General features: G+C 49.8%; 1 protein-coding gene across 1 annotated transcript in view; it reads left to right on the top strand.

Annotated features, from left to right (window-relative positions):
* FLT1 (fms related receptor tyrosine kinase 1) overlaps nucleotides 1-26356 on the top strand; it is a 171589-nt gene that overhangs the window by 128498 nt on the left and 16735 nt on the right. Inside the window, exons 16-24 of the mRNA XM_042988867.1 lie at nucleotides 5646-5752; nucleotides 9811-9943; nucleotides 14598-14702; nucleotides 18155-18268; nucleotides 19033-19121; nucleotides 22745-22901; nucleotides 23331-23428; nucleotides 24121-24243; nucleotides 26020-26131. Coding sequence (XP_042844801.1) covers nucleotides 5646-5752; nucleotides 9811-9943; nucleotides 14598-14702; nucleotides 18155-18268; nucleotides 19033-19121; nucleotides 22745-22901; nucleotides 23331-23428; nucleotides 24121-24243; nucleotides 26020-26131 — 1038 coding nt within the window. The remainder of the gene's footprint in view (nucleotides 1-5645; nucleotides 5753-9810; nucleotides 9944-14597; nucleotides 14703-18154; nucleotides 18269-19032; nucleotides 19122-22744; nucleotides 22902-23330; nucleotides 23429-24120; nucleotides 24244-26019; nucleotides 26132-26356) is intronic.

The following is a 26356-nucleotide window of genomic DNA, read 5'->3' as shown; positions in this document are numbered from 1 at the left end:
AAAATGTGTCGTCGAGCTGAAGGCACGTGATGGCAACCTTAAATATCTCTTACCTAGAACTATCCTTGAAAGCTCACTTCTGAAAGTTTAATTTGAATAGTCTTTCCATGTCACTCTGTCCTTAAGAGAGGTTCCAAATTGGTGTCCAAAGATTCCTCAAAAGCTTTATAAATAGTATGAAAGCCAATTTTATTAGTCCAGTGAGCCTTAGAGAAATTAGCTGGGTTATTGGTTATTGGATTTTAGATAACAAGGGGTAGCACTGTTTGCCCGGCTCACGTGGAGAATCAGGTCGACGTATGTCCGATCGATTTTCTTTTCATCCATAGAGAAATATTTATTGAGATTTCCACGGGGCCGGTGCTGGAGATGCAAATGAACACAAAACACACCCTTCTCTTGATGTCTTAAGAGCTTCATGGGCAAAAAACCCACATAAACAGTTTTCTAAAAATAATGATAGGACCAGAGAACAACTTCTAAGCCACCCTGGCAGGTACGAGGCGAATTTCTCAGGGAAGGCCGTGACTCGGTTGTCTGCGGAAAATGATCGCTATTTGGGTCAAAGTCTGACTAGTTTTAGGGGAAAAAAAATTGTGATATATGCAATAGGTTTGGATGAAAATGCAATCATGTCGTATAGTACTTGAAGCCCACAAGATAAGGATGTTTTAAAAAAGGAAAAGGGAGCGCTGGGACGGGGGGAGTGGGGGAGAACCTTCAAAAGAATAGCCCTCAGGGCACCTGGGTGGCTCAGTCGGAAAGCGTCTGACTTCTGATTTGGGCTCAGGTCGTGATCTCACTGTTCGTGGGATCGCGCCCCAAGTCGGGCTCTGCGTTGACAGCATGGAGCCGGCTTGGGATTCTCTCTCCCTCTCTCTCGCTCTCAAAATAAATAAACGTTAAAAAAAAAAAATAGCTCCTACTAGGTTCATACATTTCACCTGTGAGCCAGGGTCCTGTTGCGACCCCGCATTTGAAGGACGAGCAAGCCGGGGCCTAGGGTCCTGGGTCTAAGACATAGCTGCTCGCTTCCTGCCCTTTCCAGGTAGAACTTGTACTGTCTCGAGTCAAGGCAGGTCCCCGAGCCGGAGGCCCTGGTCTTCTGCTTAGGGAGTTCTGCTAACCTCCTGGGAAGGACCACCGGTGCTGTGGTGCGAGTCGAGTGGCCTGGCCCTGCTGCCTGTCGATTCCGGCAGCCTGGCACCACACCGTGCCACGTGTCAGGGTCGGCGTGTCACCGCCACAACACAGAGTCCGGGCCCTGTGCAGCGTGAACAGCCACCACCATCAGAAAGGCGCAGGGCAAGGCAGCGGGACTCAGCAGGCGCACAGCCTCTGGACGAGGTACCTCACCCCCCAGGAACCAGTGCATCCCCTGGCTGGCGTCCCCCCCTTCCTGTCCCGAGAGGGATGGTCTGAAGCTTGAAAGGTAACTGACAGGGAACACTCTGTGCCCCAGGGTTAGCGGAGTCTGTAAGCTAAAAGTGCAGTCTTCCTAACTCTTCAGATTGGCCCCATTCTTGTCAATATCCCACGTAGAACTAAGCTCGCGGCACGCCCTGATGCTGGCTTTCACACACCCCATGTGACAGGAACGTCCCTGAGACCCAGTGCTAACTCCTAGTTGTTGTCAAATCCCACCCACGTTTCCTCTGGCCTCCTTTCCCCTGCCGTGTACAGCTGGGCCGTTTCATGGGCTGAGCTCATCAGCTGTCACCGGCAAGTTGAAGCTGGGTCCCGCCAGGCCAGCGTGTGGACGTTTGACCTCTGAGAAAATATCCAAGAGCTGTATAGGAAGGGATGATGCTGACTTGAAGTCCGTCTACTCAACCTAAGGCTCTCCTAATGGTTACTTTGCAAACACAGCCTGAGATTGAGCTATCAAGAGCGACAGAGACCGAGCGCAGATACTACATTGTATCTGGTTAAATTCTTGGTTTTCAGTAAGCACTCGTAGAATGTTAAATAGACCTTTCTCCTGTAATAAATGTTCATCTTGAGGATGTTTTTTAATGAGTTGGTTCTTGAAATGTGTAAATGCACCCGAGCACATTGGGTCCCACTGAAAGGAATTTTGCCTGAGTAAGGGCTGTGGAATTGCTTCGGGGGTCAACTTCCTGCCCCGTGGAATGCAGTGGGAAAGTTCCCACAGTGGGAGGGGGCCTCTCCCAGGGCATTCCAAGCAGGAGGCATCTGCAGAGCTTTTAGGCGGACAGTACTGTGTCTCAAGATACTATCAGCATCTCCAACAGCCAAAGGCCACTGAGGCCTGAGCAGGTCCCAGGCTGTGTGTGTGTGTGTGTGTGTGTGCGTGTGTGTGCATGTGAATACAGCAAGGCAGCATTCGACCTTTCACATGGCGGAGGAAATCCACACTCCTATTAACTCGAGCTTACAGTATTCCCATCGAGAGGCTGCGTACGAAGAGAAAAGCTTATCATACTTTGAAACTTCTTCAGGGAGGCTGTTCTCATTCTCATGAGGTTCGGGGAAACGTAGCCACAGGCCAACAAAGCTTGGCGTCGTTGAGCCAAACTCATTCTTGCACTCACCCAGTATTCTCAGGATGCCTACTGGGGGCCAGGCCCCCTTCTAAACACCAGAGACATAGCAGCGAACGAGAGAACCCCGGTCCTACCCTCTGCTCCTCCGCTCGGGACGTTGAACGTATTTATCTGTTCAGACTGTGAGCTCTAGACCGTCCATGCCTTTCATCCACCACCACGTACTAGCATCTAGAACAGAGAGCGCCACGTAGGTGGTGTTCCATGGGTTTCTTGGATTAATCCGCACGAACAGGAATTTGACCTTGAACCCTCTGAAAGCTTCATGAGACGCTTTGGACTCAAAGCCAATCATAATTTATCTCCTCGCTCACCCAGTCCGATAAGGGGGGGTATAAAGACGACGAGGAGGTGGCCGCAGCCCCCAGAAGCCGCCGTTCTGGTAGAGAAACAGAGTGCCGAAGCGCGGAGGTGCAGAAAGGGCTGGGAGGTGTGAGAAACTACGAATGTTTTGATATGATCAGAGCAAGTGGGAGAGCGGCAGGGGACGAAGCTGAAGAGATAGGCGGGGTTGGGCACGAAGGACCCAGGGATGTGGATTTTTATCCCCACGGCTGTGGGGAGCAGAGGTGGCGGTGATGGAATTTACACAGAGGCGAGATCACGCTGGCCCAGAGTGGAGGAGAGCCTGGCAGGGGGGCGGGGAGTCGAGCCCGGTCAGGAAGCCGGTGCTGCGGTCCAGGTGACAGCTGGCAGGGCCTCGATGTAGGCAGTGATAGCGGGGCAGGACAGGAGGTGACAATTTCCTGAGCCATGGGAGGAGAGCCGGCAGGACTTTGTGTTGGCCTGGACGGGGAGAGAATGTGGATTTCCCCTCTAGACTAAAAGGTTTGCCCAGCAGGGACTGTGGCAGGAAGTTGCATGTGCTCGGTGGCTGGATGGATAAGAGGGGGAGAAGGAAATGGCTCGGGTTTCTAGCTTGTGTGTTTTCTGTTCTTCACAGATATTTCCCCGGCTCCGGCTGCCTGCATGCGGCTTGTAGTTTAAACCCTGCGCGCCGACGCTCGAACTCTCTGCGGGCTGGTCCTGACCTGCCCTTGCCTTATACTGCCTGCTCTGCCCCCTCATGTCCCAGTTTTGGGTCTCCACTCATGCCGGCCCCTCTGCCTGTTGGCCCGCCCCCGCCTCGTCTCCGTGGGCTCATTTCAATGTCGCCTCTTCCAAAAAGCACTAGATTTCCTCCACCCTTGAAACTCTTACTCCGTGTCTTTGTATTGGCCTCAAGTCTTTTTTTTTTTAACGTTTATTTATTTTTGAGACAGAGACAGACAGAGCGTGAACGGGGGGAGGGGCAGAGAGAGAGAGGGAGACACAGAGTCCGAAACAGGCTCCAGGCTCCGAGCCGTCAGCCCAGAGCCCGACGCGGGGCTCGAACTCACGAACCGCGAGATCATGACCTGAGCCGAAGTCGGACGCTTGACCGACTGAGCCACCCAGGCGCCCCTGTATTGGCCCTAAGTCTTGGTTGGGTCGCGAGTGATGAGTTCTGGGAGAGTGACACCTTTCTCTTACTCACCTTCCCGTCGCCTCCAGATGGAATGTCGCCTCCAGTAGGATTCAGGACCTCCTTGTTGAATCAAAACAAAGAGCCCACAAGATGAATCCCTCATCTAGGAAACAAGGATATTATTGCTACCTACTCCTTTGGGTGGTTGTAAGGGCTTGGCATATAGTAGGTGCTCAATAAATGATACCATTCATTGGGGCGCCCGGGTGGCTCAGTCGGTTAAGCATCCGACTCTTGGTTTGGGCTCAGGTCATAGGATCTCGCGGTTTGTGAGTTCGGGCCCCACCTCAGGCTCTGTGCTGACAGTGCGGAGCCTGCTTGGGATTCTCTCTCTCCCTCTCTCTGCCCCTCCCCCGCTGGCACTGTCTCTGTGTCTCTCAAATTAAATACATAAACTTAAAAAAATGATACCAGTCACATCATTATTCCTAAAAAGAGTGAGTTCCATTTGTTCTTCCCTAGCTTAATACTAAGCCTCTGCCTCCTTGTAATGAGGTTGAAGGATAAGGCAGTCCTTTGAAATTCATGGGAAATTGTCCCCTGGAATCAGTAAGTAGGGGACCACTGTTCTGGCCACTGGGGCATTCCTTTACAGATCCCAAAGATCTTCCTCTCCGGAGGCTTCTCTTGAACACTTTGGGTCTTTTCTTGTCTGGTGCTGGAGGAACTGCTCAGCTTTAGATCTCTGCATGATTCCGGGAAATGAGGTGCTTGGGAAGAACCCCCTTCTCGTCGCAACCCCTGCAGGCTGGCTGCTGTTTCGAAGGTCAGAGACAGAGCCAGAAGCAAGGAGCAGGAGGTGGGCCAGTTGGCCGGCTGTTCCAAAAGGAGCGAGCAGGCAATGGTGATGGTCCTTGAGTTTTATTTTTATTTTTAAAATCAAAGTAGAAGAATTTTGTGAGTCCCAGAGGAGCCCTTTTGTGTCGTTTTTATTCTTAGGTATTTTTCTTTAGAATTTCCTCTAAAACTCATGAGGAAGAGCTCACATATTCCAGATTTAGCACTTTAATGGGCTTTTGTTCCCGCCTTAATTTTTTTCCTTTTTAAAAATTTCTCCTCGGGGGGCGCCTGGGTGGCTCGGTGGGTTAAGCGTCCGACTTCGGCTCAGGTCATGATCTCACTGCTCGTGAGTTTGGGCCCCGCGACGGGCTCTGTGCTGACAGCTCGGAGCCTGGAGCCCACTTCGGATTCTGTGTCTCCCTCTCTCTTCTGTGTCTCTCCCGTTCGCATTCTGTGTCTCTCAAAAATAAAATAAACATTAAAAAAAATTGTTCTTTAATTTCTCCTCGGATTTTGAAGTAGCTATTTCTGGGATTACGACGTTTGCGAGCTCAGCCACAGAATTTCTGAAACTCCCTTTAATTTCTGCGTGAGCTTAATATGGTAAATATCATGCACCCTGCTGGACTCGGAAGGTGAGGGAAGACCGGTCCTAGAGGCCAACCCTTGAGCCGCCAGGCTGCATGCGCCTTGGCGAACCATTTAGGGGCATTTGGACCTGTTCTGTAGAATCACAAAGACCCTCTGTTTGATGGTGCTTGTTGAGGACCATCTTGTTTTTCTCCCTCCAGGAACCTCGGACAAGTCTAACCTGGAGCTAATCACTCTGACGTGCACCTGTGTGGCTGCAACCCTCTTCTGGCTCCTGTTAACGCTCTTTATCCGAAAACTGAAAAGGGTAAGAACGGTTCGTATGAAGTTCTGCGCTCCTGTTTACGTAAAACTCGAAAACGCTCGTCTCGCATCTAGACCCGGCACTCAACACACGTTAGCCTCTAGTCTCCTTCCCTCTTCTTTCGGTCTCTGACCTGGGGAACACCCGGAATGAATCGTTAAAATGCCTCTCAACCATCACCCGTAGTATCGAGAGAAAAAGCTCGAGCGGTGAATAGATGACTGTTTCCCAGGAACAGAGGGGATACCTTTGATATAAAAATGTGTGATAAAACCTTTCAATTCAACACGAGACCTGCGCAGTCTTTATTTCCTTATTCTCTGCTAAGACATGCAGAGGCGAATGCAAAATAAAGACTGTCCTCCGACTTGCCTCTCCGCACCAACAAGGGCACTGTGGTTCCGAGCTCTCGGAGCCCCACCATACAACTCAGTTCTTCAGTGGGGGGGGGTCAGGCTGGAACGCAGGACGTCAGATTTCTGTCATTCAGCCTGCAGCACCACGTGCTTCTCTGAAGTTCTATGGGCTAAGGAGCCAACGGTCCTTCACCCATCCGTGCCTCAAATATTTACTGGAGAGGAGACTGGCTTTACTCCGTTTCACAGACAAATGTGAGACTGCCGTTAGAGGCAGCGGACTGAAAGATGTGTAAGGAGGTGGTCGGGCAGAGAAGGGAGGGAAGAGTGTTGCAGGCAGACAGAAGAGCCTGTGAGAGGCCGGGGCAGGGCCGGGACCCCGCGGGAAAGAGAGACTCACGGAGGCCAGCGTGGCTGCAGCATGGGAACTGGGTAGGAGGTGAGGCCAAAGAGGAGGGGCTGTAAAGCCGGGTGAGACAGTAAGAAAGGTAGTCTGTATTCTGGAAGTGAAAGGAAGTCTGGGGGGCGTGAGGGCGAGGGCGGGAAGGGGTGTTGTGCAACAAAGGCAGGCAATCCTAAGTGTAAGAGATTTGCGTCTGGAAAGAGAATTTTGGCTGCTGTGAGAATGGACCAGAGGAGGCAAGAGTGAGTAGAGACGAACTTTCGCCGAAGACTTTATAGGAGTCCAACTAAGAAATGATATGAGCTTCGTCCAAGTGATTAGGATCCAGAGCTATTTCGCACGTAAAACAGAACTTGAAAAGCATCAAGGAGGCCTCCTCCATTTCTAGAGATTTATCAGCCCTTATTATCGTGTCATGTCTTAGGACAAGCTTTTTTATGTGGTGTCTCCGGTAATTCTTCCAAAAAAGGCAAAGAGGTAAGACATACTATTATTCCCATTTTATAGAGAGAGAAAGTGAGCCTCAGAGAGGTAAAATAACTTGCCCAAAGTCGCAAAGCTGGTTAGAGTGGGAGCTGAGTTTTGAACCAAGGTCGTTCAACCTTACCTAGACTTGTAACCAAAACCAACAAGGTGTCCTTCATAGCCGTTGAAATGAGAGGCGAGGACAGTAGGCGTCCTCCGTGGTGAATAGGTACCATCAGGAGTCCGCCGTGTGGAATGATGGGTTTTGAGATGTGACAGCTAAGGCCACACTGCTTTAGAAGGAAACGGAGGCCACACAGTGGCATTGACAGGGGAGAGACATCATAAAGGGAAATGGATCAAACTTGCCAAATAGATTAGACCCGCCAAATCTGGAAGGCCCGTTCGGAGGCCACAAAGGAGGGACAGAGAGAAAAACTTCAGAGAGAGTGAGGTTTAGAGAAAGAGTTTGAAGGTTGCAGCTGGAAGGAAAGCAGCAGAAAAATGCAGCCCACCACACTCCTCCCCACGCCCCAGATTAGGGGAGGAGCACAGAGGGGCAGAGTGGAAATAAAACTGGAAAGGTGAATTGGGACTAAATTGAAGATGGCCCTAGTATTTCTAAAAATCTGAAACCTTGAGTTCAATAAGAAAGGATGAGAGCAAGAAAGGATTCTCTCTCCAGAAGGGAATGCTTATAAAATTTGAAAGGTGATTAATCGTAGGAGGCAAGGAGATACAAGTCCTCAAAAACTATTTCCATGTGGTTTCTCGAAACCGCAAGTGAATTCCTGTGGATACGGACCGGACGTTATCCTTTTAATCCCCACCCTGCAATAGGCCAGTGTTACAGTTACGGCTAACGTGGATCGTTGATTGATGCTTACTGTATACCGCACCTTGTTCTAACAGCTTGGCATGGATTATTTCACATAATATTCACAACAGCCCTAGGAGATAAGGACTGTCGTTATCACTATTTCACAGATAAGGAAACTAGGTTGAGAAGGGTTAAGCAACTTGCCAAGGTTATGTGCTGGTCCAGAGTTGATCTGTGACTCAGATCCGGCCCGCCAGCCTCAATGCCTGGCCTCTGAAAGCGCTTAGCTGTGCAACCTCCATGCCAAACACCTAGTAGCTGCTCAGTGTTAGTGTCAATCAGAAGAATAAATATTTGCCGACTAAGATTCTACGATCCTACTCTCCTCAACCACTTGTGTGGTGTTGCCTCTCACCTGCCTGATTGAGATAAACCATAAAATTCCGTAGGTGCCAGATGGGGAGATTGTCTCTCTTTGCCCGGCCCCTTGCCTCGCTCTCAACACCCCTTCCCAGCTCCCCACGCGCTCTCCGGAAAGTGAGATGTCCCTTGTTGGGCTCTCGCTGTCCTGTGCCCTTGGAAGATGGGAGATTGTTTCTCGTCGGACTGTTTCGACTGGACATAGAAAAGTGTACTCATGAAACCTCTTCCAGCGGCTTCTCTAGCGCACACCCGGCACGCTGGGATAGGGGTTTGTATTCCTTTCCAGTCTTACAGACTCACACCAGTGTCCGACGGGCTGGCCCCGACAAGACTGGCACCGATGGCAAATGTAGCTGGTGACGAATGTGCTCCACATCCTTCTCTGTTTTCCCCTCGTCGTGGAGGCCGGGCCAGTCTTTCTGCTTTGAGCGATTTGTCACACGTTTTAGTGATAATTCCTGTGAGTAGGAGACCGATTGCAAGTGATGGATGAGGTGAGCTGTGACAGCCCGGGGCAGGGTGAGTTAGAGCTGAAGAATGTGGGCGAGCGTGACATGGTGTGTATGGAGAGGGTGTCTTCTCTCCTGAACTCTGGTCCTGCTGAGGGAAGGGCAACGCAGGACGGGCCCGAAACTCATTGAAACGCAGCTTATGCGACTCCTCGGCGAGGCTGATCAAAGCCCACCTTATGTGGGCAAGCATACTTCCTTTCTGTCCTGCCCACAGAAATGCCATCATCAATTCTACACCGAATGAACAGGCAGTACACCCACTGCTATGACTCTAAGACACTAAATGCAAATCCACTCATCTGTGACCTGAAATAAAGGATATTTTCTGGGCTCGATGTGCCTTGCCAAGATAAAGTAAGCGCCTGAAGGGAGACACCCGCCTTGTTTGACGTCCTACTGATGCCGAACGCGATCAGGACATGGCCGTGTTTGAATCTCAGACCCAATTTACCCCTTGGCCTTTGAAATAATCAACTTCTGTTTCTTATCGGAGGTAAATCTTACTGTGTTCTCACTGACGGACCCTATAGTTTTTCCGGGCAGCTGCAGCAACCAAGGGGCCAGGACTTCTGAGTAGATTTAAACACTTCACAGGAAATATGCCTCTTAACCGTCCCAGGGCTCCTGGGTTCACTTCGCCATTGTTGCAAATGCTGAAAAGCCTCAATCCCACTTGTCACCTTGTGACGTATGCTCCTGCTTGTGCAGAATGGCCATGGAGAGGTATGTTCAGTCAGTCGTTTGGAGTGACGTTTATGCTTTTTTGGAGAAGGACTATCATATGATAATTGTCTAAGAACAAGCACCCAGGTCACTGGAGAACCTGGGCACGTGTTATCTGGGCAGTGCGGTGAAGCCAGTCTACCGAGAAGCCGCGTGAGAACCGTAAGGGCTTGTTTAGTGGGAGTTGCACACCCAAGTGTGATGTGCATGTGCGTATGCAGAGGGGGACTTTCTGTACCCAACCACCCGGTTTCAACGAGCAGCAGGTGTTGCCAGGTACTGTTTTAAATTGGGCATCCGGGTTTTTGTTTTGTAAGTTGTTTCCTTGATAGTGACGTCGCGATCTCTTTCTTTCTCAGTCTTCCTCGGAAATAAAGACTGACTACCTATCGATTATAATGGACCCAGACGAAGTCCCCCTGGACGAGCAGTGTGAGCGGCTCCCTTATGATGCCAGCAAGTGGGAGTTTGCCCGGGAGAGACTCAAACTGGGTAATGTGTTTGTTCAACAGATTCCTAAACGTGCAAAACGTGTGGTTTGAGGGCTGCAAAAGTCAACTAGACTCGGGTTCTACCCTCCAGCTGCTCACAGACTAGCAAGGGAGATGGGCACTGGGGTAGACAATCCTAACAGTGCTGGGACAGCAGTACAAGGGGACAGGGCACCTGCTCCTTCTCCGAACACTTTCCCAGCACCTTCTCTGAGCAGCAGACACCCGTCTAAGCCGCGGGGGTGCAAAGGCGTCTGAGTGTCTTGCCTCAGAGGGTGAAGGAGGTAGCCACAAAAGGAGACAGGTGAAGGGCAGAGATGAGTTCCATCAGGAAGCTTACAACCACAGGCACCCTTAATGACCTTTTGGGGGACTTAGAAATTTGTAACCTAGAACACAATTCAAGATGGCAAGGAACAGCCCAATCAAACCTTTGGTGAACGCGTCAGTGCCCTTGAAGGCTGTGGGTCAAAAAACCCCTCTGCACAAATCCACAGATTAGATACTCTGAGTTTTCCTGGGTGTCAGGATGTCCAGACAGAGAAGAAAGTGCTAGGGGTCATTAGCGTTTCAGGTTTGAAGAGCACGGGCTGTTGTTTCCCAGGTAGCATAGATGCTGTAAACATCAGGCAACCGTGCTTTCCCTCAGCTCGCCCCCAAGTCCCCCCCACCCCTCCCAGCTCAGACATCACAATGCAAATCGATCTCCAGCCCTCAGTAGTACAGAACAAAAGGAGCCGCGATTACTCTTGCCCAAAATTTTTGGATAGTGGCTTCTGAAAAATTTCCAGTCGCTCTGTGTGTGCCAGAATCATTAATAATTGGAACTAGGAACCCAACTCGTGGACCCAGTGTTCCTGGATCTTGTCACCCTCGGCAAAAGAGCCTGTTGTTTTAAATTCAACTGCGTTGCCTCCCCTCCCCCCACAGCTCGGGCCTTGAAATGATTCCACTTAGGTTTCTTCTTACATGAGAAAGGATACTTGGCCCCAAGAGTATGTTCTGTTTGGCTTGGGGAAGAAAACTGGAAATCAGTAAGAAGCTGGAGAGACAGGCAAAAGCCAGCAATGGCTGCTGATGGGTGGGTGTGGGGGGGGGGTGGAAATATCAACTGAATTTAGAGTCGTTAAGGGCAGGTGGTACATAGATGAGTTCCTTCTGCAAGTCTAAATTATATGGCAGCTAGCCCAGCCCCTCAGTGACCTTGGCAAGGAACTGAGATAATTTTCCCACAACCGTAAGCCATTCTCAGGCCACGTTGCTTTCCAGAGTTATTAGTCACCATCAGACATGCTTCTTCCTGTATAGGACAGATGAGCTGTTCATCCCATCTCTTCACTCCTTCGCCTGGTATCTATCCCTGTGATCTATATCACACTGAGGGACACTGCTAATCCTTCCACCAGATTTCCCCTGGGGCTCTGTGGGTTTAGATAATCCCGTTTCAGGAGATTCTCCTTGCTGAAGACCTTTCTTATGGATCTCTTCCTTCCTGGAGATGCCAGATGTCATGATTTGGCTCATGTGGATGGGAGTGTCTTTGATGGGTGAGAGAAAGGGTGTCAAGTCAGCTCACTGTGTCTTTCAATGCAGAGTGTGGCTGCAAGGGCCAGAAGAAGGCTCCCCCTACTAGCATGGGGGCAAAAGGCCCAAGATTTTTTGGTTCGTAAGCCAAATACATGACAGAAAGTAATCTGAAGTAATGTCTGGCAAGTGACAGTAACCAAGATTCTGTCTGGATGGATGGAGAGAAAAAGCTGGTTTGATGGGCAGAGTTATAATGGGGCTATAAACACACACAGAAGAATACACTGTGTGGGGAAATACACAGACAAGTCGCATCTGATTTTTTTTCAGCTGTGTGGACTCTGTCGGTAACTATTAGCAGCACTGTTGAGAGAAGTCAGAATTTATGGTACCTGATAGATGCAGTAGGAGTTTGGCTCAAAAGTGCTGCTCTCGTTGAAATTCCTGAAATCCAGGAACAAAAGGAATCTGTTTCGTTAGTGGTTCCTCGCTAAACGTCAGGGAGAATTCAGCTCTTACCATTTTATCACGGGAGGTGGGATAATGTCAGACAATGCATCTTCTACTGCGAAATAAAGTGAGCATTGCCTAATATAGGCCACAACACAAGGAGTCTGGAATTTGCAAGTGGACGGCGCCCAGGCAGGTGTTGCCTCTTGGAAGACCAGCTCTGCGTGGCAGTGGCGCCTTGCACCCTCCCCGGAGTGTCCCCGGGGCCCTGGCCGGTCAAGGACATTCTTGGAGGAGGTTCCAATAGCCTTTCATGGTATGGCAGTGACCTAGCTCTTTCACAAGCCAGTCAGTGGCATTTGGGTAACACCGAGGAGGATTTTAAGGGAAAAGAAGGATCAGGCAAGGTCAAGCCTGGCTCCCCTGAAGCTGGAACAGTGGGTCCGCCAAAGGATTCCGAGGCATCAGATGATCAAAGAGCCCGTAATAGCTTCATGCTGTTTTATGAGGCAGCAGTCAGGCTTCCGAGAGAAAAAAGATGGAAAGGCCGAGGGAAGCCAAGTGAGAACGAGCTTATTCTCACTGACAGAAGCAAACTCCCCAAACACCAGTGAAAATGAAGTGTGCCGTGATGGCTAAGGAGGGAACGCGTGTGGGCTGAGGCCGTGGAAGGGAAAAGGGTTCTGCCTGCCCCCCAAGCAGCAAGGGTCTTCACGGTATGTGGAGAGGTGTCCCTGAGATAGAGATCATCTTGATATTTGTCAGGCTCGGGACACTTTTCCTATTAGACAGTAGAAGACGCTGCAGAAGAAACACGTTCTTTTGCCCTAAAACAGCAAGGGGCAAGCCTTTAACCAGAATACACCGATCTTTACAAGTCTGGAGAAGGTAGCCACTGGTACTCATTCTGTATGTGATTTCCACGTCCCGGTCCTGCAGGGTCCACCCAAGGCACTTTTATTTCAACCTAGAGTCCCCATCCTGGTCTACTTCATGGACAGTTTTAGCTGAAGGAGGAAGCAGAGACTCTGTCCCTGTCCATGGTGCGCACTCTAGGAGGAATGACCTTTCCCCGTCGCTACCAGGGGCATTTTGACCAGAGAAAAAGCAAGTCGCGTCACCAATGTTCCCTCCTGTCTGTCCCCAGGAGATAGAGGCAAAGAGATAGCGACAAAGAGGCTCTTCTGATTACACGGGCAAACGAATTTTTCCTGTGTCCTGACTAGATGGCCTCGGGGGATTGGTAGGAGCGGAAGATGCTAAGCAGGGGCAGGGGGAAGTCACCTATGTGACTGAGTCATCGTGCCTAGAAGGATAAAGTTGTAATGTGATAAGGAAGCAGGCAAACTTCACAAGAATCTTAGAAACAAACACGCACCTATGTCTCTTGGGGGGAAGGGATTGGAGTGTAAGGACGGGACGGAAGGTTGGTTCGTTAACTCACTGAAGGTGCCTCAGCAGAACAGTCAGATAAAGAGGACTAGGCTGAGGGAGGAGTGTTAAATTACTCTCCCTACCGGGATTTACTTGTGACCAGAGGCATTCTGTTGGCTATTTTTTCCCTAACCAAGAACCAAACAAGAGTGACTTCTTTGGTTCACTCTTCCTTTTGCCATATCCTGCTTGAGGTGTACTTTTTCTCCAGGCTGTATTCAGCTACCTGTTTCCTGATGGTGCAAGAGAAAGTCCCCTGATATAAAAGGGGACTGAGGTATTCCGGGGGGTGGGGGGGTGGGGGGCGGTGTGTGCTCTTCACGGAGCATCGCCCTCACCGTCTCCGACCCACTGGGGACAGGGGGGTTCCTCTAGTTACCCGTGACTGCTTTGAGCGTCTCCCAAGTTCCCAAATCGCTGCTCTTCATTCTGCATTCATGCACAAGGGGCCTTCTCTGCACCCAGCGCTGAGCTAGGTCCTGGGAACATTCCCACGTGGCAGGTGCCCCTCTGAGTCAAGTGGTCTCATTTACGGGTGAGGAAAGAAACGTGTTAAAACAGCTGTTACGGCGGAACATAACAGGTCCCACGAAAGAAACCTTACTTTCTTACTGCGTTTGGCAACCATTTCTCTGCAGCTTAAACCAATTAACTACCGGTGGTTGGTTGATAGACTCGTGTGCTGAGCCACGAAGGCCTGTACATCATGTAAGGACATGTTAGAATATCTTGGCTGGCAAGCAAGTCTGAGAAATGACTTAGTGATTTTTTTCTAGCTGTGGAGCATTATGATAGCCAATAGCAGTAACCCCCATTCTCTGGTTTCTTCCTTTCTGCTGAAGACAGATCAGAAGAAATGACCTTCAGAGGCAAGAAAAGGGGCTTAGGTTAAACAAAGGGAGGTCTTGGTAATAAAGTTATTAAACAATGGAAGAGACCCCCGCCCCCCTGGGAGGATTTTGTGAAGAGGAAATTGGTCACCCACCCACACCAAATGCATCCTAGGGGCCTGGCCTAGCTGCAAAGGATAACGGCCCCTCAGAAGCCCAGTGAGGAGGCGGAAGAAAGCTACCCCAGAAGTGTGTCCCTTACTTTGACTCTTTTGGGCTCAGTTTGTTGGAGATTCCATTCAAAGCTACACGGCTCACATACACACATAGGTCAAAAGGCACCTTCTTCCCGAAAAAGACTTGTCCTCCTCCTGCTGGCTTGGCAAACAAATCAGTGTCTTCTTTTCATTGCAGGCAAGTCACTCGGAAGAGGGGCTTTCGGAAAAGTGGTTCAAGCATCCGCATTTGGCATTAAGAAATCCCCCACGTGCCGGACTGTGGCTGTAAAAATGCTGAAAGGTACGGAGGCTGTAGTTTGGGTTTCGGCCGACCCACTAGATTCCCAAAACACTGGTACACGTTAGCTATGGCCTGGGAACAGACACAAGCTACTTCTGCTCAGGCTACACCACTGTCTTTACTGCTGGGAGCCCCTTGGCTTCGGGAGTTTTCTATCAGGCCAGCAAGAGCGCTGAATCAACCCTGTAGATGAAACCATCCAGCACTGTCCACGGGAAAATGATTTCTGTCACCTCCAAGATCTTTCTCCTCTCACATCTCAGGCTCGAAACTACCAGGGATTTAAGCTCACTGTAACCACAGGTTCAAGATTTTGGAGGGATCCACGAGGACATTCTAAGGGGAAATCGGCTGTGGGTTGTAAATCCCAACGGCTTAGCTGGGGCTTGACCTAACTCTAAAGTGAAATCGTGAAGCCAGAATAATTGAGACCATCAGAACTCTGAACTGTGTGATAGCGTCAGGTCCCAAACACAACACATTTCCTCTTTAGAAATTTACATAGATGGATAGATAGATAATCTTTCTGGTGTTGAAAGACACAACCATTCAGAGAAGCCCTGGGGAAGTAGGGCCAAATCGCATGGTGATTCATGATCACCCGCAAGACAGATGAAAATGAGAATAGGGGAAAGCTGTATAAATCAGACATCTCAGGGATGCAGATGTCTTCTGAAGTATAGAAAAGACTTCATTTCCTCACTCGTGATGGCATTTTTATGTTACTTCAACTCGTGTTAAGATTCTTTTTTTTTTTTAATTTTTTTTTTTTTTAATGTTTATTTTTGAGAGAGACAGAGACAGAGCATGAGCAGGGGAGGGGCAGAGAGAGAGGGAGACACACAAATGGGAAGCCGGCTCTGGGCTCCGAGCTGTCAGCACAGAGCCCGACGCGGGGCTCGAACCCACAGACTGTGAGATCGCGACCGGAGCTGAAGTCGGACGCTTAACCGACTGAGCCACCCGGGCGCCCCACTCGTGTTAAGATTCTAAAACCAAAAAGTAGGCCTCTTGCAGGAGCCCCAGGCAATGATATCTTCCACCTCAAAAGGCTGCCCTCGTCAAGCAAAGGCTCTGATAAAAACCCTCCAAGGAACCTGACAGTTCTGCTCTGAAAGCAGCCAGGGAAGGAGTCTCAAGGCCCACAAATCCGGACTTTTGTTCCAAATGGACTGCCCAGAGGATGGCAGGCCTTTCTGTGGCATGCCTACATTCCAGCACGCCACCCCACACCCCGTGGCCCAGGCTCCGAAGAGAAGAGGCATCGATATGCCCTCTGTGTGAGAAGGCACCAGACTAAGTGCCTTCATGTATTAGCTTGAACCACAGGAGGTTGCCATTCTTCTTCTTTTTCTCTCTGCAGCCTTGTGAGGGAGATATTATTTCCCCACTTTGCAGATGAGGAGACATGGCCCAGAAAGGTTAAATCACCTCTGCTGGGCCCCACAGCTCCCCAGGGCAAAAGTAGGGGTTTGAGTGCAGCGCTCTTACCCTCCCCCCACCACGGTGCTGCAGAAGAGGGGCTGTCTAGACCCGGCCTCCGGCGGCCTGTGGCCCCCAAACCCTAAAATGGCCCTGATCCGAGTTATGGAGGCACTCTAATATCCACCCTTGAGCTGAGTCGGGGCTCCATCTGGAAGCGTCTGCTTCCTCAGCTTGTCCCATTTCCCTGCCTACGACCACACATCATCGCCAGCAGAGATGGTCTTGTGCCCGCACTCGTCTGATGTGGATCCAAGGTAACACCTGCCTGGGGACAGAGCGGTCTGAACAAGAGAGCTGGGTTTTCCCCTGTGCCAAGGGGGCATAAATGCCTGGAAGGATTGATGAGTCGGAGGAGGGGAATTCTGACTTGAAAAATTTGAAAGGCCGGCAGAACATAGTGTACGTAATACAGAAAAAGCATACACGGTGTCTTGATAAAATGCTTATCTTTTTAAAGCCATTAGCCTGGATTTTAAAAAGATCGCCAAATCACCCACTCTATAAAATCCCCCCCAAACCATTTTCATTCAGCTTTCTTGCTTGAATTGGTTGGCCATCTGTTTCTAGGAGAAATTGAAAAGACAGAATGTCAAACAAAGGCCATGAGTCAGAAGCTCTTTCAAAGTACCCTGGAGCAGAACCTTTAACCTTTTCGGGCCTTATGCCCATGTCTGCAATGAGAAGCGTATTCACGGTGTTTATTTTTCTAACAAATATTTGTTGTGCGTCTCCTGTTGAGCCAATCCCAACCCTGTTGGGAAGCTTCTAGAGTTTATCTGGTTATTAGTTAGAAAATGATCTGAAAATGATTTGTGCTTACGAAATACCATCCACATGCTTTGGCCATTTCCAGGGCTGTTCTACAGACTTACTTGCACATGTGTAGAAAGATTACACATCACCATCTACTACAGTGTTATTTGTAATGGGAAAAAAAAAAAATAGAAACCACACACGAAAACAAAAAAAACTGGAGACCGTTCACATGCCAGGAATGCTATTAATCAACTAACAAGAATTGGAAAAGTCTCTGACACATTAAAAAAGCAAATTAAAAAAAAAAATATATATATATATATATATTTTTTTTATGACTCATGTAAACAAAAAAAGACCTTTATGTGGGTATATATGTTTGTAAATACATAGAAAAAGGTCTATCTAGGGAGGTATGTGGTTGGAGTGGCTTTCACTTTTTACTCTATATACATCATATTGTTGGAATATTTTACAGCAAGATTGTAGGACTTTATTTGTTAAATTTTGTAAAGTCTTACGGATTAACCAATAAGAAAGACCAAAAAAAGAAGAAAAAAAAAAGAAAGAAAAGAAAAAACAGAACAAACTTAATTTAGGCTTTAGACTCTGCTAATGCTTAGACTGATGTTGTTTATCTCTGAGAATGGAGTTGAAGGCAGATGCTTATGGATCCTCACAATTTGAGATAACCCTGCAGACTCCAGGGAGGAAAAGGTTATAGGGAGAAAATAACACATTGCAAAGATGTTTACAGAAGTGGCCATTCCACTCTTGCAGACCCCTGGTGCTCCTTCTTTGTAACTCTTCAAAGAGGGGAAAGTGAGAAAAAGAGGGGAGGTGTGGGCACATCCCCTGTCTGGAAGGTTCTTGCTGCGCCTGGTTCTGCAGAGCGGAAGCCTTTGGAAGGCGCTTTCACGAGGTGCCCAGCTCTGAGTCAGCGCATTGCTGAGCAGACCAGGTCCACCAAGAGGAAATGCCCAGTGACTAACCCCACCACTGCTTCTGGGGCTTACTGTAATCAAAAGGATGTTGGCTCAGGAGGGAGGGAGTAATGAAAACAGTCTGGAGACCTGGCCTTGCTGCAGAATGTGGGGAAGTTAGTGAAGCAACCGTCTGAGCCTCGGCAAGCATGGGGGGCAGGAATGCCGCCTCCAGCGGAAAGAGCCCCATTGTCCTGTCGCCTTGACTCTTCCTTGTTTCTCACACAGAGGGGGCCACGGCCAGCGAGTACAAAGCTCTGATGACTGAGCTCAAGATCTTGACCCACATTGGCCACCATCTGAATGTGGTCAACCTGCTGGGAGCCTGTACCAAGCAAGGAGGTAAACGAGAAGGAGGGACCGCTCCCTCTCTCCATTCACATCCTAAGAGCAGAGTCTGACACGTAGCTCTTTCTCCTCGTTCCTCCGCACCTCCTGAAAAATAGCCTCTCGTGTCCAGAGCAGACAACTTGTCCACTTACAGAAAGGTGCTCCCCTCCTAGAAATGCCTTCCCTGTACAGTCAATTGAAAGGTTCTAAAGAGAAAGATTCCCTTTTAGACCCTTCCCATGGGCTCCAGGTCAAGTGAAGGGCATTTTTTCTCTCAGGACGTGGCCAGAGCTGAGGTAATGGACAGAAGGTTGAGTATTCCTTGAAGCTTCCCATAGAGAAAGGAATCCCTCCTGGGAGGATCTCAGGAGGAGGCGATGCGGGGGACAACCAGAGGGGCCATTCCCTTCAGACAGGTTTTCTCCACTGAGGCAAGCAGCCGGGATAGGGCTGTGGGGATGACTGAGGACGCCAGCATGTTCCTGAAGACCTTCTGGTCTTCCCCGATGCAAGGTTTGTGCTCGCGTGTAGATGTGCGATCGCTGCTTAAGCCAGAAAGAAAGATGCAAGAGACCTGTGCACATGAGTGTTATCCAAGCTCAACAAAAGGAGTAGAGGTGAAGGGTAGTCGGGTAGACGTACCTGTTCCGAGGAGCCGTGGGTACAGAAAACAGCCAAGAGCCGGGAGGCTCCAGCTAGAGACCCAGCCGTAGCTGGCCGCGCCTCCATCACCGTGGAGAACTGACAAGTGATAAGCCATCTGTTTGGACCTGCAGGGCCTCTGATGGTGATCGTTGAATATTGCAAATACGGAAATCTGTCCAACTACCTCAAGAGCAAACGAGACTTATTCTTTCTCAACAAGGTAAGGAGCTTAGGGTTGGGAGGTTTAGGCTATAGCAGCTTAAAGCATGAGAAATCTCTGTTTTTCCACGAATGACCAAGCTTCGCACCCAGTCTCTGCTTTTTTCCTATTTTGAGTTTTCCTTGCATGCTAATATGTCACACTTTTTGTGGGCAGTGCAGAGAATATGTAATCCCAGCATGTGCAGCGATAGAGGTTAAACTTCAGCAGCCATCTACCTAAATACCTATCTAAGCATCTTGATCGGTTTTTTCCTCTCTCTCTCCACACGTACACACGCACACGCACACATCACTTGGCGACTGGTTTCTTGAAAGATGATGGCAAGTAGAATTGTCTCCATTTTTTTAGAGAAATTAAGGCCTCAATCAACTGAGTGACTTTTTAGTGAACGAGAGGCCAGTGATGGAGCCAGAGAAATCATGTCCTTCCCTTGCTCTGCCCTGACTCTGCCTTCCCCAAACCCTCACCACGCACGTCAGCTCGGAGCCAGCCTGACGCACTAAAATAAAGCTACGTAACAAAAGGGACGCGAGGCTTTAAGTCCTGAAGGCAAACAAAGCTTAAAAGATTATTGAATGGCGGAGAAGGTATAATAAAACTTGGCCGGGGTGACCCGTTCCCCCAGTGTCATGTCCTTCTCTGGGCTGGAGCAGCTTGGGAAGCAATAGTTCAACATTATTAACCGATGATCAGCAGCGTTGGTGATGAGTCTATGCGGGGTGGTGGTTGGACACGCAGACTCTGGAATCATACATCCTGTCCGTCTCCACCGCTCAAAATCTGGGACCTTGGACAAGTTACTCAATCCCTCAATCTCAGTTCCCTCATTTATTAAACGGAGGTAATAACAGAACCCAACTCATGGCACTATTGGGGGAATCACTTTTTTTTTATTGCACTACGCATTCCCAAAGTGTTACCTATCCCTGTCATCACTGGCCCACCGAGATAGAAAGATAAGGAGAATCCCACCGAATGCCACCGATGTGGATGACGGATAAAGTGCCACACCTCCAAGAATTACACCCACCTGCCACGTGGACAGGCAGATAAGAACAGCCAGACAACTGGCCGATTCTCTCATCCCTCCAACTCTGACCCAACCGAGGACACAGGTGGTCTACTTGGAACCATATATACATGAACATAGTGTTCCCAGTTTTAAATCACGCGCTCTAATAATTGGAATCTTGAAGCTGAAGGGGTACCTCACTGGCTCAGTAGGTAAAGCCTGTGACTTTTGACCCCAGGATCCTGAGTTCAAACCCCACATTGGGTGTAGAGATTACCGCAAACAAAGGATCCTGAAGCTGGAAAGGATGCGTGCGGTCAGCTAGTTCACTCTCCCCCCATGAGAGATGTGCCCGGAAAAGTCAAGTGATTGGCTTACGATTCGCTTGACTTTTAGTGATTTAGTGATTCACCCTCCAAGAGGTGAAGTCGGGGAGAAAAATCCCAGTTCTCTGGACTCCCCCATGCAAAGCTTTTTTTGTGCCCTACCAGCATATACGGGGAGAGGGGGGAAGAGCAGGGGGAGAAGGGGCGGGGGGAGGGGTGGGGGGGGAGACCAGAAGAAAAAGGGGAAAGTGGTGGCCTGGGCTGAGAGCAGTGCAAAGTCCCTTCAGTCCCGAAGTCCTGGACTGGCTTCAAAAGAACTAAGGCAACGGCACACCCCAGGGACCCGGGCAGGGCGGGAACGTTCGGGTCTGTGCATCCTTTGTTTGGAAAGCTTTGCTTCCTACTCTGGCTATTTTTAATGAGTCGCCTCCCTGTTGGTGGAACTTTGCGTTTTCGTGGAAAACACATGTCCGTATTTCATATTCGGAAGGTAAAGGAATATAAAGAGAGAGTGAAGGGAAAACCCGAAACGGGATGTTTCATTTTCCAAACGGATGCCCCAGGATCGTTGAATACTCTTTGTAATAAATGTCACCGTATTCTGCCAGAGTCCCGAAAGCTCGGTACCTAGACCTTTATTTATTTCACGGAGGTGGTTACCAATAAGCAAAGCTGAGTGGAGCATAGATTGGGAGTCAAGGAGGGGGTGAGGCAGCTCGAGTTTCTGGTCCCTGCAGACCCAGGTGCCCAGGCTGTGACCCCTGGGAAGATGAGGAAGAAGGCTGCCCGGAGAGTGTTGCCAGGGGCTGAGCCACGAGCAGATCTGTTGAACCCGTTCCTCCCCATACCCTTGCCAGTGCTGTTCTCCCCGCTGCCTGTGTGTCCCCAGGAGAGGCCTTGTAACCAATAAAATGTCAGTCCCCGATTGAGCAGAACCAACTCTAACTGCCTCCGGGAGACACGATAACAAGGAATTCTAGTTCACCTGTTGTCAGGCCCTGGGTACCTGTGCTGAGGCCTTCCGACCCGCCCGCAGTGCTCCCTCGCCAGGGGTCAGGAGCCCGGTACCCCCCCAACGGAGTCTGTCCCCCCATCTCCCCTGTGGCTCCTTCCTCTGGCGGCTGTTTACTCCCACTGCGCCCTCTAGTGGAAAGATCTCTCCTACTTGGTGACAGTTCTAAGAAAGGCCCCGCAAGGCTGCCTGGCTAGTTGCCCCAGCACCGGAGCTCCGTGCAGGTGCGTGAAGGGACCCCACCGAGCCCCGGCCCCTCTCCGCCCCTGTCGCGGTCTAGCCAGCTAGCATCACCGCGCCAAGGTACACACGACACGAGCACATCGCCACAGGGGCACCGGGAGCTGAGCCTGCAGTGTCCCGGCTATGAGATGAATTCCCAAAGACGCTAGAACTATTTTCTGGGTCCACGTGAACACCCCAACCCGGCACCTCCTTTCCGAGGAGTCCACCTACACGATAAGCTGATGGAGCTTTTCCAGTGAGGAAAATGGGACCCCCAGAACCTAGGTAATTTGCCCAATATCACATGGTTAATAGAGGAGCCAGATTACAAACCAGGGCGTGGATGTCCAGCCCAGGATGAAAGGCCTTTTTTGCCCTTATTAGGATCAAACTGTATCTTTGTTCTGAATGGAGGGGAGAAAAAGAAATGTTCACGTTCCGTCCTTCCCCAAACAAATGAGAGAAATTGAGAACCACAGCCTTCTCCCATTACCCACAGGGATGATGTCAAGGGAAGCCCTACGTCCGCTAGGGATTGACTTCTGTTATTCAGATCGTCTTTCACAAGATGGCGGGCGGTATGGAAAACATGATCAAGGGCATGGACTGGAGTTGGCCAGACCTGGGTTTAGCTTTGCCATTTACCACTTGCATGTGACTTTTATTCCTTGACTCCTCTGAACCCGTTTTCTTCACGTATAAGCAACAACTACTTCAGAAAATGGCTAGAAAGATTAAATAAGAAAACGTATGTAAGATTCTTAATATACCGGCTCGCACAGAGTAAGCACTCAGTGAGCACCATTAATGTTTCTTTATCCTACCTAAGATGCTGTCTAGAAGCCCATCGAAAAGCAGAACCAGACTCTAGAAACCCAGGAAGAATCAGGCACCTGAGTGCCACAGGGCCCTTGCTACCAATTTGCTATCTATCCGTTTTGTGCAATGACATTCAACTCAGGCGACTGCCAGCCTAAAGGCTTAGTTTGCTCATTGCTCTTCTGGAACTCTCTTTTTCTCCGTGTCCTTCTTGGTCTGTTCAAAGGATGCAGCATTACACATGGAGCCCAAAAAAGAAAAAATGGAGCCAGACCCGGAGCAAGACAAGAAACAAAGACTAGATAGTGTCACCAGCAGTGAGAGCTTCGCAAGCTCTGGGTTTCAGGAAGATAAAAGTCTGAGTGATGTTGAGGAAGAGGAGGGTAGGTATTAATTCCTTCCTGTCCTACAGTCTGAGATATTTTTACAACATACTGTGCATCTCTGAAATTTTTTTCTTATTTATCACCCTAATAAACATCCGTGGGAGACTTGAAGGGTAATGTCCTGAGGAGATAAGATTTGAATTAAGATTATTTACAGAGTTACTAATTTTGACGGGGAACTGTACAATTGTCTCCCCTCAGGGCTTTTTGTCTTGACGGATCATCCCCCGCCCCCATCCTTGGGTAAAATGGGCCGGAGGCCTGGAAAAATCTCGGATATTCATGTTGAAACTCCAATGCTCTTGAAACTGAACTCTGATCTACTTGTTGGTTTGTTTTCTGTTTTGCTAACATTGTTCCAATAAACAGGGATCTGGTAGGATAACGAGAGCCATCACAAACAGTTATGCTTTTAATGCTTTCCAGATTCCGATGATTTCTACAAGCAGCCCATCACTATGGAAGATCTGATTTCTTACAGTTTTCAAGTGGCCAGAGGCATGGAGTTCTTGTCTTCCAGAAAGGTCAGCCTTGCCCTTTACTGTCTTCTTCTCTGCCAGGCCCGGAAGACGTTCATATGGACACACACTCATTTGTGCTATAAATCAATTGGCTCTTCCCAGTATTTGCTTAACTTATGGCAATTTGTTGTCATGTGTTGTCATCAACAGATGCCTCAGTTTGTCCTGATAGGACTGAGGAGTCTTGGATACCAAGGCATAGAACTTAACTCTGGGGGAAAAAAAACCTCACCAGGTTTCAGATTAGACGAATGTGGCGACCATTCTCCACCTTGCCCTCTGGCATCTTTTCAGAACTGGCCAGAATCTCAGAATACACAACTTCACAGGAGAGCTTCTGTTAATACATCCCAGTGGGGTCCTCCACGGAAACTGCAGCTGGGTCCCCATCCGACCTTGGCACCTCGGGATGAAAGGCTGGGCAGGGTGGGGGAGTGGGGGCTGGGGGCGGTTTTGCTTACTGGTAGAAATCGATGGCCAGCTTGGTTTACCAGGACGCTGGATCCAGGGCATTTGTTGACTTTGGGGCCATGGGTATGAAGAGATGCCTTCGTGTTTATGGTAACCCCTTGTGCGTTGAGAGTCGCTTCCTTCATGGAAAGGAAGGATGCGAAATGGATCCTCCAATTAAGAGGAAAGGAAATCAGCCGGTGAGGTTAAGGAAATGCATTGATTACACAACTCTTTTCTTCTAGTGCATTCATCGGGACCTGGCAGCAAGAAATATTCTTTTATCTGAGAACAACGTGGTGAAGATTTGCGATTTTGGCCTTGCCCGGGATATTTATAAGAACCCCGATTATGTGAGAAAAGGAGATGTAAGTCTGTTTGATGTTTCTTGGGCTCATTTATACCCTCTCATCTTTAAACCACAGACCAAAGCCCTGGGTAGATATTTACACGCTCCCTGAAAACCATCGTGTGCTTTCTGTGAAGACAAGCAGCCCGCGTGGCTGTGTCCCAGAGAGGCCTTGCGTGGGGCTCAGCAGTGCCCCTTTCCCCTGGTCCTGGCCTTTCCCGGTTGCTGGCTTGGTACCTGTGCTTTGGGGCAGAACTGCCAGAGACTGCTAACCCGGGGAGTGTTCCGTGGGGCCCTGGTAAGACCGTATCCTCACCTCCCCTTGACTCCTCTGGGAGTTCCCTGAACCACTGGAAAGAACACCCTGGACTCTTCCCTCAAATAAACCCGGGTGATTGATTCAGCAGGTGTGTATATCCCAGGAAGGGGTGGGGGAGGGTGTGGGTATTATCTTGCTGGGGAGGAAACAGTTTACCTCCCGAGTCTACCCCCCCCCCCCTCGCCTCACATCTCCCTGCAGGCTCACCCTGGCTTCTCTTTCCCTGCTTGTTTTTGAACACTGTGTTATTTTTCACTTTGGGCGGTGACCTCCCGTGTCCTCTCTTCTCCAGCCTGAGGGCTTAAGCCTGTGTCTGGGCTCTGAGGATTGCTCTAGGCGTGGTTTTCCCACTTGACCAAGCACACAGATCACCTGGGAGGGCTTATGGAACGAGAATTTACTGAGCTCCCCACCCCCCCCCCCCCACTGGCCCCGGAGATTCTGATTCAAGGAGGCTTGGGTGGGGCCTGAGAATGTGCCTTTGTAACAAGTTTCTAGGTACCGCAGACACAGCTGATCCCAGGGCTATACTTTGAGAACCGCTGCTCCAACAGTCTCTTTTCCTGAAAGGAGAGCTTAGGAGCCCTGATTTGCAAAGCCTGTCGTTTTCTGTCATCTCTCTTTCAGCCTCTCTCACTTCCGTTTCACTGTCTCTGTCGTCCCTTATTTCCTGTCGAACCTCACCCGTCTCCAGTGGCGAGGCCTGAGGGGCCCGGGTGGCTCCGTCGGTTAAGCGTCTGACTTCAGCTCAGGTCACGATCTCGCGGTCCAGGAGTTCCAGCCCCGCGTCGGGCTCCGTGCCGACAGCTCGGAGCCCGGAGCCTGCTTCGGATTCTGGGTCTCCCTCTGCCCCTCCCCCACCTGTGCTCTCTGTCTCTCTCTCAAAAATAAATAAAAACATTTAAAACAAAATGTTTCTAAGTGGCAAGGCCTAATGCAGTGGGACCCCTGCTCTCCGAAGAGCAGGAAGATTTGTCTTCCCACTTGAAAACCAGCCACATGGTCTCCTAGAGGCAGTCTATCACCTTCCTTCCTTCCAACGCCTTTGCTCACTCCCCCGATTCAGTGACTTTTAAGATCATCTTTCTACATAGGGATGCCTTTCAAAATCCTCCTTCTTAAAAAAAAAAAAAAAAACAACCCTGGAAATCATCAGTCTTCAGGATGTGTCCTCATTCAGGTCATTCTTTTCCAGGTCCCTGTAGAGCGCGCATGCTTTCTGTGGGGAGAAGGGCTTCTTACAGAGTCATGGAGTGAGGACACGTCAGACACGTGGGAGGGGCTCACCCAACACTTACTGCCCCATTGGTGTGGCGCTGCACGTTAGAAGGGCTTCCTCCATTCTAGGAAACCATAGCTGCTCTAGGAAATGATCTGTGGGCCAAGTGTTATCTGGGAGGTGACCCCGTGGGCACTTGGGTTGAACATGCTTTGTTTTCACGTCCTTCTGCTCAAGGCCCCCCTGCCCTTTTCTAGACTCGACTTCCTCTGAAATGGATGGCTCCCGAATCTATCTTCGACAAAATCTACAGCACCAAGAGTGACGTGTGGTCTTACGGAGTGCTGCTGTGGGAAATCTTCTCCTTAGGTAAATCTGGGGGAAGGGGAGAGGGGAGAGAAAGGGACCTGCACCCTCTGCCGCGCGTCCTCCGGGTAAATGCACCCTTGAGAACAGCATCTCAGAGACGGCGTGGGTCCGTGTAGGGCTTCGGACCAGCATCACGTCTGAAGTCAGGTTTAGCCAGTCTGACTGCTGTCTCTATCCTTGGCTCCTTCTCCTCATTTCTCAAAGTCTCGGGCTCCTAACGCCCTG

This window comes from Panthera tigris, chromosome A1 (assembly GCF_018350195.1).
Source record: "Panthera tigris isolate Pti1 chromosome A1, P.tigris_Pti1_mat1.1, whole genome shotgun sequence".
NCBI classification, from domain to species: Eukaryota; Metazoa; Chordata; class Mammalia; order Carnivora; family Felidae; genus Panthera; species Panthera tigris.
The sequence above is the reverse complement of the archived record's forward strand: the minus strand, read 5'-3'. Positions and strand labels throughout refer to the sequence as shown.